Raw genomic sequence first — 12934 nt, 5'->3', positions numbered from 1 at the left:
GAAAAAAGTGTGAAAACGTAACTTATTCCCTTTGTTTTTACCACACCCCCACTAATATGACTAGTTACCGTAATAAACATAATAAACTCAGAACACAGAAATACAATGCCGATAGAGAACAGATGCATGGCTTCTACCTCCCTTCACAACCCAATAATCGGTAACATGACTTGCCTGTATTTCTTTCCTGTGCTCTACCTTTGCCAGGAAATTGTACCATAAGCCTTACGTAAAAAATATTATTCAATCTACTCTACATTTCCAATTTAATAGTCCTTTCTTGGCATAGAAAAATTTTCAGATCAGGAATCTAAGTAGAAAACAGTTGTAGTGTCTGGTCAAATTTCCAGATCTGCATAGTTTTTTAAAAATTGTCAAAAACATTACTCCTGGAATTAAAGTTTTGTCTCACACATGGCGCTAAAAATAATTTCTGTTTTCCTACATCATCCATCTCATCTACCTCACTGTCAATTGTTCTCATCCCTAGTTGTGATCAGAACCACTCCCAATCCCTTCCAGATTCCTGACCAAAGCTCTTGATCCCTAACCAACTCCACCTCAACCCTCCTTCCAGTCTGTGCTAATATTCTGCCTCTGCACCCAAGCCACTTCTCAGCTGACTGGAAGTACAGCCTCTGCATTCGTGGTTGATTGTGTGGATGAATGGCTTTTGTGTGCACATCGTAGTAGTCCTGCATTATTGTAGACAGAGCAATGGAATATTATCTGAGGGGTCTCTTGGGACATTGGCACAGGTTGCTGGGCAACACCACTTGAAACTACTTCTTAAGATGTGATACAGGCAGGATGTTTTAAACAATCATCGAGGAAGTGGAAGGAAAGGTACGGCATGAGAAGAATGGGAAGAAGAGTAAAGGGAAGGTCTGTAATAGATTAAAAGGCAGCAGATTTTAAACAAACTAATTTCCAGCAGCTCCTGTGTGAGAAAATGGAAAAATTAGTCATTATGTGAAATTACTGAACTACAGGATATCATCATATACAAACCCCATTTCCAGAAAAGATGGGATATTTTCCAAAATGCAATAAAAACAAAAATCTGTGATATGTTAATTCACGTGAACCTTTATTTAACTGACAAAAGTACAAAGAAAAGATTTTCAGTAGTCTTACTGACCAACTTAATTGTATTTTGTAAATATACATAAATTTAGAATTTGATGGCTGCAACACACTCAACAAAAGTTGGGACAGAGTTAAAATAAGATTGAAAATGCACAGAATATTCAAGTAACACCGGTTTGGAAGACTCCACATTAAGCAGGCTAATTGGTAGCAGGTGAGGTATCATGACTGGGTATAAAAGTAGTGTCCATCAAAGGCTCAGTCTTTGCAAGCAAGGATGGGTCATGGCTCACCCCTTTGTGCCAAAATTTGTGAGAGAATTGTTAGTCAATTCAAAAGGAACATTTCCCAATGCAAGATTGCAGAGAATTTAGGTCTTTCAACATCTACAGTACATAATATTGTGAAAAGATTCAGAGAATTCAGAGACATCTCAGTGCGTAAAGGGCAAGGTCGGAAACCACTGTTGAATGCGTGTGATCTTCGAGCCCTCAGGTGGCACTGCCTAAGAAACCGTCGTGCTACTGTGACAATTCTAGCCAACTGGGCTCGGGAGTACTTCGGAAAACCATTGTCACTTAACACAGTCCGTCGCTGCATTCAGAAATGCAACTTGAAACTGTATTACACAAGGAGGAAGCCATACATCAACCCTATGCAGAAATGCCGGCGAGTTCTCTGGGCCCGAGCTCATCTCAGATGGACCGAAAGACTGTGGAACCATGTGCTCTGGTCAGATGAGTCCAGATTTCTGCTACTTTTTGGAAAAAACGGGCATCAAATTCTCTGCGCCAAAGGTGAAAATGACCATCCTGATTGTTATCAGTGAAAGGTGCAAAAGCCAGCATCTGTGATGGTATGGGGGTGCATCAGTGCCCACGGCATGGGTGAGTTGCATGTATGTGAAGGTACCATTGACTCTGAGGCGTATATTAGGATTTTAGAGAGACATGTTGTGGTGAACTATGTGCCTGTCTGGACACGCCCCCTGCTGACTGCTCCTGTGGCTCCTCCCACAGGCCCCTGTATAAAGGCGATCTGAGGCCTGACGCTCGGCCTCAGTCTCCAGGACATTGTATGATAGACACTCACTCCTGGTTTCTTCTTCCAGTCAATAAAAGCCGATATCTCACCTTACGTCTCAGTGTGAGTTATTGATCACATATGTTGCCATCAAGGCGACGACTCTTCCCAGAATGTCCATGCTTATTTCAGCAGGACAATGCCAGACCACATTTTGCACGGGCTACAGCAGCATGGCTTTGTAGACACAGAGTGTGTGTGCTTGACTGGCCTGCTGCCAGTCCAGATCTATCTCCTATTGAAAATGTATGGCACATCATGAAGAGGAGAATCAGACAATGGAGACCACGGACTATTGTGCAGCTGAAGTCTTATATCAAGCAAGAATGGACAAAATTTCAAGTTGCAAATCTACTACAATTAGTATCCTCAGTTCCAAAATGATTAAAAAGTGGTATTAAAAGGAAAGGTGATGTAACACAATGGTAAACATGCCTCTGTCCCAACTTTTGTTGAGTGTGTTGCAGCCATCAAATTCTAAATTTGTGTATATTTGCAAAATACAATTAAGCTGGTCAGTAAAATTATTGAAAATCTTTTCTTTGTACTTTTGTCAGTTAAATAAATGTTCACGTGAATTAACATATCACAGATTTTTGTTTTTATTGCATTTTGAAAAATATCCTAACTTTTCTGGAAATGGAGTTTGTAGACCAAGTAAGCTTTTTGTACCTGGGTTTGTAATGGGCCACATATTTCTCTTCCTGGCTGTACCACTATTAACAGTTTATATTCCTAGTCCATGAATCAAGTTAATTTTTTTGACCATTGCCTATTTTTGACATAACTGCATAAAATCTACAGCAGAGAAAATCACAAAGTTAGCCTGCTAATTAACATTATTAGTACACTGCAAAAATCTCTTGCTGTTCTACTTATCACATCAAAGAGCATCCTTCTTTATTCCTCTCTCTTATTTGCTCTCAGTCTAGTTTCTTTTTGAAAACAAGTAAGCCAACTTATTTTTAATTTTTAAAAGAACATTCTGGTATTCTCATTCTGATATTTAACTGGTGTACCAGAGAGCAGAGTGCTCAAACTCTACATACCCAACAAATATGGCTGAAAGATTTACGAGATGCCGTGGCAAACTGAAAGATTTATTTAAGTTAAGCATGGTTGAGAAACTGTTTATTTAGTTTAGTGATAAATGTGCCAGTATATTTCATTGCAAATCACATTGAGAGTGGATTGGACCCTCCAGATCATATGGTGTATAAAGAACAGTGATTGCCTTGACTTAACTCATGCATGACAGGAGTTATACGTTTAAGTGATTTAAGATCCGATTAGTTACTTTTTCACAAGTTTTAAAATTGGAAAATGAAGAATGTCACTGCTTTACTGTGCCCTGCTGATGATTAGCATTCTATTAAATACTTAAAATATGTAAGGTTTGCTGATCTTATGCTGTTAGGCCTCATTCCATTTGTTTTTCACTGAAGCACATTAAGACAGCTTTTAATTTTCAACTGGTCCATGACTACATATTCAACTAGAACTGCATGTCAACATTACACCTAATTATCTTTTAATGAGATTTTGTGTAGTCTTCTCAGTAGAATATTCTACATATAATAAACAAATTATTTTATAATCCTCCACAGCACACTAACATTCACCTTTGCTGGGCTCTAAATATATGTACCTCCTTTATAAAGTGAAAAGAAAGAAAAAGAAAGAGAAATAAATGCTCATACTGTATCTTTTTAGTACCAAGCCTTATTTAAATAGATTTGCAGAATGGCAGCAGGAACTTAATAAAAGCATAATGGTAATAAAATTGCCATCATAATTGTAATAAAGTTGCAATAAGTAACCATAGAAACCAGATACAAGGCAGATAGATCTTATTTACTTGTCAGAATTAATTGGATATGACCCAATATCATTTAGTTTCAAAGTCTCCGTATACCATGAACATTTTCTTAACCTCGGGTTATTCAAAAATAAATTACTTGTCACTTCTGTAAGTTCCATTTTTAAAGAGAATTTCTTATGTTGAAGTTGACTATTTTCAGCAACTACTTGGAATTAAACTGCTGAGTTTTATTCAAAGTCTGGTCTTTTTTTTACCCTCTTTCTAATTTCCACAACCACTGAGTGTGACCAATACCACCATTTGAATACAGGTATGAGCTGGACCACTAGCTGACCTTTACTTCTAGCCCAATAGAGCCATTCTTTATCTGTAGCCAAGTTGACTGTGAAGAATAGTCTAGCTGAGCTCATCTTGTCCTTGTCCCACTACCGGCCAGCGTGCACAGCAGGGAAGAAACTCGTATCTTTTATTTTCATCCCTCACAGCTCAGATGTTTTATTTTACACCTGCATTGTCATTTTGAACATTTATCTATTCTGCAAAAGATGTTGGGACATTCAGAACTGCAAAGGACAGCTTGCCTGTACACTTGAATGGATGGAGAGTGGCTTATGTACGATGATGTCACATTGCCCACCGCCATCCACCATCTTCCTTAAATGTCCATTAGATTGCCCTTTGTTCTGACTGCATGGAATTGCCATTAGTTTCATGGGGTGAATATGCCTCTGGTTATCTCATAGGACTTCCCGTCTTCCATCACAGACAACCAAATCTGTCAAGTGACTTTCAGCCCCCGTTGCTGCCCTCCCTGCAGAAATGAACACTTTTAGGCTGTTGCTGTGGATTTCTTACAGCTGCAGTAGAAATATCAGAAATGTGGTCATTTAAAAGCAGAATGGTCAGTGTGTTTGGGGGTACAGTCTAGGTTCTTTCATAAGAATCTGTAAGTGGACACAATTTATAGCCTGTTGCCTTAACAGATTGGTTTGTAAATATGTGATATCTTTGGTAGCATATTATAAGCATTTGTGTTGCTTATAATGACTTGTGTCGCTTATAATTTGATGCGTTGCTGTATCAACTCTGCTCCTAAGTGCATTGGAGCTAGAAGGCAGGGTGGTGAGCAGTAATACTCTTTCATGGTTTATGCCCTGCCTTGAGTCTAGGATGGCAATCTTCTCTGCCTCTGATCTGTGGAATAAGGCTGGTCCATCGCAGTCCATATGTGAAAAACCAAAGGGCTTCACGGTGAAACCGTCTCATTCACAAACGATCCAGCCCAGAAGAGGTATAATAACGGTGAAGGATGATTTGACTCAAACCTTGCACAAAGAAAAATGGCTGCTGTTTATAGAGGTCGACTGTCTCAATCCAGTACATCTTTGTGGGGCAGTGGCCATCTTCAGCTGATTCATCAACAAACTTCACAGAGTTAGAAGCGATGACTTTAATTTTTGATTAGACAATGTTCAATCCCATTCAAAGCTCCTCAGCAAATTATGAATTTCTTACCTTCATGCAATAATGCAGGCACAGTTTGATAAGCTAGAAACAGCATTCATGCCACCGAAGTGTAAGATAATGACCATCTCCATCTACCCTTGACATTCAGAAGCAATGATTCCTAGACTATCAATATACCCAGGGGTCACAAATGAGCAGAATCTCACCTGGACTAGCCACGGATATGCTGTGTCCACAATAGCAAGCTGTATGCCCAGAAATGGGGTCCCTTTCTTCCTGACCAACCAGTGTTTTTCCATCATCTATAAGGCACAAATTAGGAACATGATGGGATACTCTCTCCACTTGTCTAGAAAACTGCAGGTAAAACCCTTAGGGAGCACAACAACACCAAGACAAATAAGCCAGACTGACTGCAACCCCATCCCTTGCCCGAAACATTCATTTCCTCAACAGAATGGTGTACAGTAGCTGTTGTGTGTACCGTCTATAAAAAGCTCCACAATTACTCATCAACACTATTCTAATGACACCCTCCAAACTATCAACTTCTACCACCAAGAAAGACAAGAGTTCTGTGCACGGCAACACCACAAGCTACTGATTACCATTCGAGTTGCACACCATCCTGACCTGGAAGTTTACCACAGATCCTTCATCATCACTGGATGCACAGCACTGGGGAATTACCTTCACCAGAAGGACTGAAGCTGTTGAAGATGCCAGCTCACCACCACACACTGAAGATGTTCCAATATTCTGAAGATCATGCCCTGATGGGTACTAGGAAACAAACTGATATATCAGCATATTTACATATCCTGAAGAAAATGATGCCAATGAACAAGGCGATTAAAGGCAACAGCCTCCAGACAGATCATGAAACTACTTCTTTTAAGTTTTTTTTTCACCTTCTTTTGTTTTTAAATGTGGTTCTGCTACTGTTGGAACCTGTGATCGACATTTTGGTGGTGTGTTATCAGGCCGATTGACTGATATGGTGCTTTGCTGTCTCTGAGGATGTTTTGAGAGAGCCTGGAGATAGGGCTGAGCCCAAGATTGACTCCATTTCTCACCGACTAGAGCACCATGGAAGATTGAAATCATCAAGGCGAGTGTGATGGCCATCACAAAAGGGTGTTCAGCGCTATCTATCAACTTCCTGCTCACTGCTGCTGGAGGAAGGTGTCTGCATGTGACAGTTTCTCTTTCCCTCTCACTCGCTGCTCCTCAGGAAGGTCCCTGTGTTCAAATGGTCTTTGTCTCCCTTGGTGCTATTGGAAGATGGTGCCAGAGTCCTGGATCTTGGGCTAGGTTTAGTCAATGCAGTTTGTGAACTGGAATCTGTAGTTCATGTTATAATGTGTTTCTGGTTTCTGGTCACTCCTTTTCATTGCTTTTTTTGGATCATTTTGATTCACGAACTGCAGATAACGAATACCAAGATGAACTGAATTCTTTTGATTTTGTGTTTCATATATTGTGTTTTTCCACTTTTTCCACTGTTGCAATTTGGTTTTTTTTGCATGTGGGGCTTTTGATGTTTATTCTTTAAAAGGGTCCCATGATTCCCTTTGTTTTGTGTTTATCTTTGGGGAAGATAAATTTCAGGGTTGTGTACTTACTATGGTAATAAATGTACTTTGAATCTCTAGTACCTGAAAGTAGATTGGTTGTGTGGATGAACATGGTAAAAGTTGAAGAACAAGTAAGGGGGCAATTGATTGGATGCTTCAGAAGTAAAACACTGGCATGTGGGAGAATTTTTATACTTAGCACTCTCATAACAAATACAACATAAAGGAAGAAGTTTCAAAAGATGTTATCAGTTGTAACATTTGAGAGTAATTTAGAGGGTAGGGTGTATTAGATTTAAAATATAACTTGATATGAGAATTTTCTCAATTGGAATACTTACCTTGTATCAGACTTACAAACAGTTCTAGTGCAGCTTCTCTGTTTTACTTAGAGTTTTATAATTGTATTTGGAATTTTATATAGAACCATATTGTTTATTCAGACTATTTAAACATGTAATAAATTACATGTAATAATGTTTCTTAAACATTAGAGCAATTCAAACTTCTGCCATCCTTAACTAGCTAGTCTTTCAGATTAAAGGCTGAAACTGATTTGGGTTTGGAATTGAGGGTTGCTTAAAGTAAGCCCATATGAAGGGAGTATTTACAAATCACCCTCCCAGAATATTTAAGCTTAAAGGAGACATTTTGCAGTCAATGAATTTATGATATTCAGGATTTCTTTGTATTCAATATTCACATGGGTGCGTGTTATTTGAAACCAGTTAGAAAGTAAAACAAGCTGACAGGGTTGAATTGCATTGTCACAAGGCAGTCATTTATGGATCCATTTCTTACACCTTCTTTGTGTTTTATGTTGTCTTGAGCTACCTGTTGAACTTAATGGACTGCATGCCCTAACAAAACTGAGATTGTTCTTCATCAAGAAGAAGTAGTTGAGAGGAAATTTACTGTGAATCATTTTGATAACTGTTGAGAGAGAGAAACTGTTTTCACTGTTTTGTGGATAGGTAACAAAAAAATTAATAGTGGTTAAAAATGTGAAGGGATGAAAGGCAGATAAGAAGGTGGGTAGAAGGAACAGGAGCAGGCTGTGATATTAGAGAGATCTAATTGCAGTCATTCATATATTTCAAAAAATGTTCATTGTAACATTTTTGTCTCTTTGGGATACAAATAATTTTTTTTTGCTTTAACAAATAATGCCTGTCACCATTGAGAGATTCACAAATCCATAATGAGTTTTGCCCAGCTTCACCAGTTTACAAGGTGTTGTTTAATGAAGTGCTTTCCATGAATACATTAAGGAATGGCTGTAGTGAGATGAACATAATGCGAGCAGTTTCAATGGGAGCTTTCACAAGGAATTGAAGATGTACATAAAAAGGAAAACAAAAATTGCTGGAGAAAAGTAAAGAGAACATGAGTAGGTCTACTTGAACAGTTGTAGCAATGGTCCTCGTGTTATATTTTATATACCTGTTTTCATCCAACAATGATGGCACTTCAAGGAAAATTATTTTGTACAGCAATGGAGAAAAGAGAAGGGGAATGAAAGGAGACTTGGGTGTTATTTTTCCACATGTATGGGTACTATTTTAGGTTTCTGCAGATATTTTAGTTATATGATATGCAAGTGTAAACCCTTGATGAAATATAAAGTGTTGCAATCTGAAATTGAAATCCTATCCAATTTATCAAATGGAAGTTTCATATTTTGAAGCTGAAATCTGAAATAAATGTGTGGACTTTTAGAGTACAGTAGTTATACGTTTGAAGAGTTCGAGCAGGACAAGACTGTTAACAATTTATGATCTAATGATCTCATTGAGAAAGACCTAGGTGATTCGTTTTGGAAGATCTGGAACATTGTACCAGTGTAACTGGAGATGATTTCTTATATTTGATTGAGGAGATTTCAAGAAAAGAGATGGTTTGCCTCATGCAAATAATTGCATGCACTCGAGATGTACTGATTCATGCAGATAAGTGCTACCAGATAACAGATAAATATCTCTCATGTTGATAAGCACAAATCTCAGAAGTACAAGAAAAGCAATCATAGCATGGAGGTATGAAATTACTTAGAGTGAAAATGAGCTACAGTTTTACATTGTTGGGAACCAATAACCCAAGGAATAGCAGAACATCATATAGACAATAGGGACCTGCAAAGATCATGACACCGATGCGAATAAAATTTGTAAATTTAAAAGAGCTACTAGCATTCAGATGAGAATGATCCACGGGTATGTAGTATTCGGTATTCTTTGTTAATCACAGAGTATCTTAAAATAATTTTTGCACGGTACCTTATTTAATCATAATAAAATCACATTTCTTGCTAAATCTGAAGTATGTTAAGCAAGTGATATAAAATATAAAGTGATGTACTTTTAAAAAGTGATATTTCACACTGTAGTTGTACAAGTTGTAGTTGTACAGTGTACAAGTACACTGTGGTCGTCTTCATCAGATACAACAGAGTAGAAGGAATGATCTTTTTCTGAGTTCTGACTATGTCTTCAAGCCCAACAATTATTCTTTTTTCTCTCTCTATTTACTGCTTTGGTATTTTCTGGCAGACAGATGCAGCCCTGATGTATGATGCAGTGTACGTGGTATCTGCAGCTTTCCGACAAGCCTTTCAAATGACTGTCAGCTCCTTGCAGTGTCACAGGCACAAGCCCTGGCGATTTGGATCTCGGTTTATGAATCTCATCAAAGAGGTAAGAAAGATCCTCTCCAATGGCGTTCAGCTGGCCATTTGTTCTCTACCTCAGTTTAAGCAGTTAGAAGAAGAGTATTGAGGGATATCTCCAATACTTACTACTTGCAGCATTTGTGGGAGTATATTAGTATACAGATTATTAACATATATTTTTATTTTCATCTATTAAGTATGTTACTGTTGTACAGTGAGAACATCACAAACACCTTATGAATGTCTTTTGTTTTTATTTACATTGACTACTTATTGTACCAGAACTAAATTTACCCAGCAATATAAACTCCTCAATGTAATAAATGGAAGGAGATATTTTGTGGAAGGAATAACAGATATATCAAGCAAGTAATATTGAGATATGCTATCTAAAAATATTATTGATATTATTTATTATATTATTGTAAATGTTTCTCCTTATTATGCTCAAATGCTAAGTATGGTGAAGAGGAAATATTGGTAGAACAGTTTTACAGCAGTTTACGTTATTCTTATGTTCCCACCCTTGGAATTGGGGAGTGGCCATGGCTTGTCTGGGAGGGAATACGGCATATCTGCAGGGGATGAAATTTGGGATCTTCTGGCCTCATTTTCCTTTAAGAACACCCAAATTTGGGAATATTCTGACAATTTAACTTGCAGAAAGATTTGACCCTGTAGAACTGAATGACCTGTCGGGACTATCCAACCAAAGAATCTTCAAGGTTGATTCCCTTTCTTTATTAAAATGATCTTTGGATCTTGGCAACGCACACAAAATACTGGAGAACTCAAAAGGCCAGGCAGCATGCATGGACAAAAAGTACAGTCAATGTTTTGGGCTGAGACCGTTCGGCAGGACTGGAGAAAAAAAGCTGAGGAGTAGATTTAAAAGGTGGGGGGAGGGGAGAGAGAAACACAAGGTGATAGGTGAAACCAGGAAGGGGAAGGGTGAAGTCAAGAGCTAGGAAGTTGATTGTTGAAGGAGATACAGGACTGGAGAAGGGGGAGTCTGAAGACAGAAGACCATGGATGAAAAAAGGGGGCAAGAGCACCAGAGGGAGGCGATGGACATGCAAGGAGTTAGGGTGAGAGAGGGAAAAAGGGATGGGGAAAGGGGAAGGAGTAGGGGTGGGAATAGGCATTACCAGAAGTTCGAGAAGTCAATGTTCATGCCATTAAGTTGGAGGGTAGCCAGATGGGATATAAGGTGTTGTTCCTCCCACCTAAGTATGGCCTCTTCACGACAGTGGGGGACATCATAGATTGACATATCTGAATGAGAATGTGAAGTGGAATTAAAATGGATGGCCACCGGGAGTTCCCACTCATTCTGGCAGACAGAGAATAGGTGCTCGGTGAAACGGTCTCCCAATCTATGTCGGGTCTCACCGATATACAGGAGGCAACACCAGGAGCACCGGACACAGTATATGACCCTAACAGACTCACAGGTGAAGTGTGGCCTCACCTGGAAGGACTGTTTGGGGCACTGAGTAGTAGTGAGGGTGGAAGTAGGGGAAGGTGTAGCATTTGCTCTGCTTGCAGGGATAAGTGCCAGGAGGGAGATCAGTGGGGAGGGATGAATGGACAAGGGAGGTGCGTAGGAAGCGATCTCTACAGAAAGCAGAAAGTGGTGAGGAGGGAAGGATGGGCTTGGTTGTTGGATCCAGTTGGAAGTGGCGGAAGATGCAAAGAATTACGTGCTGGACACAGAAGCTGGTGGGGTGGTAGGTGAGAACAAGAGGAACCCTATCCCTGGTAGGGTGGCGGGAGGATGGGGTGAGAGCAGATGTGCATGAAATGGAAGAGATGCGGTTGAGGGCAGTGTTGATGATGAAGGAAGGGAAGCCCCTGTCTTTGAAGAAGCAGGACATCTCCTTAGTTCTGGAATGAAAAGCTTCATCCTGAGAACAGATGCAGCGGAGACAGAGGGATTAAGAGAAGGGGATGGCGTTTTCACAAGAAAAGGGGTGGTAAGAGGTATAGTCCAGGTAGTTGTGAGAATCAATGGATCCATAATAGACATCAGCAGATAAGCTATCTCCAGAGAGATCGAGAAAAGAGAGGCAGGTGTTGAAAGTGGATCAGGTAAATTTGAGGACAGGATGGAAGATGGAGGCAAAGTTGATGCAGTTGACGAGCTCTGCTTAGGTGCAGGAAACAGCACCAAAGTAACCATTGATGTAGCAGAGGAAAAGTTGGGGAGTGTTGCCACTGTAGGCCTGGAATGTAGACTGTTCCATGTAGCCGACAAAGAGACGGCCATGGCTGAGACCCATGCGAGTGCCCATGGCTACCCCTTTTGTTTGAAGGAAGTGGGAGGAGCCAAAGGAGAGATTATTTAGAGTGATGACAAGTTCCACGAGGCAGAGAAGAATGGGGGTGAGGGGAACTGGTTGGGTTTGGTGTCCAGAAAGAAACGGAGAACTTTGTGGCCTTCCTGGTGGGGCATGGAGGTATATAGGGACTGGGCATCCGTAGTAAAAATAAGATGATGGGGGCCAGAGACCCTGAAATCCTTGAAAAGATCAAGTGTGTGTGAACGGTCACGAATGTAGGTAGGAAGGGACTGAACCGGGGGGATAAAACCAAGTCAAGGTATGCCAATATGAGTTCAGTGGAGCAGGAACAAGCTGAAACAATGGGTCTCCCTGGAGAAGCAGGTTTGTGGTTCTTGGGTAGGAGGTAGAAATGGGAGGTACAGGGCGCGGGAACTATGAGGTCGGTGGTGGTGGATGGGAGATCCCCAGAGTCGATAAGGTTGGTGATGTTGTGAGAGACAATGGCTTGGTGTTCCTTAGTGGTGTCCTGTTTCAGGGGTAGATAAGAGGAGCTGTCTGAGAGTTGGCACTGGCCTCAGCAAGATAAAAGTCAGTAAGCCAGACTACTATAGCACCCCCCTTTATCTGCGGGTTTGATGGTGGGGTTAGGGTTAGTGCGGAGAGAGTGGAGAGCAGTGAGGTTGGAACTGGAGAGAGGCACTGGAGATAGTTGATGTCCCTTAAGCAGTTGGCAATAAAAAGGTGCAGAGCAGGCTGACCAGGGCGGGGTGTCCAGGAAGAGGAGGCAGGTTGAAGACGGGAGAAGGGGTCGTTGGTGTAGGGTGGAGAATTCTTGCCAAAAAAAATAGGCTTGGAGACGGAGATGGCAAAAGAAGAGACCAGTGTTGTGGCGGCTGCTGGACTGACTGAGTTGTGGGTGCAGGGGGACAAAGCTGAGGCACTC

The 12934-nt window shown here is 40.4% G+C and overlaps 1 protein-coding gene across 5 annotated transcripts in view; it reads left to right on the top strand.

Moving 5' to 3' along the window:
• Window positions 1-12934, top strand: part of grik1a (glutamate receptor, ionotropic, kainate 1a) — a 354991-nt gene that overhangs the window by 250446 nt on the left and 91611 nt on the right. For all 5 annotated transcript variants that reach the window (XM_059968113.1, XM_059968117.1, XM_059968114.1 and 2 more), the window contains one exon: window positions 9588-9731. In XM_059968113.1, coding sequence (XP_059824096.1) covers window positions 9588-9731 — 144 coding nt within the window. The remainder of the gene's footprint in view (window positions 1-9587; window positions 9732-12934) is intronic.

Source organism: Hypanus sabinus, chromosome 4 (genome assembly GCF_030144855.1).
Source record: "Hypanus sabinus isolate sHypSab1 chromosome 4, sHypSab1.hap1, whole genome shotgun sequence".
Lineage (NCBI taxonomy): Eukaryota > Metazoa > Chordata > Chondrichthyes > Myliobatiformes > Dasyatidae > Hypanus > Hypanus sabinus.
Note: the sequence above shows the minus strand (reverse complement) of the source record. Positions and strands in the feature narration are given on the sequence as shown.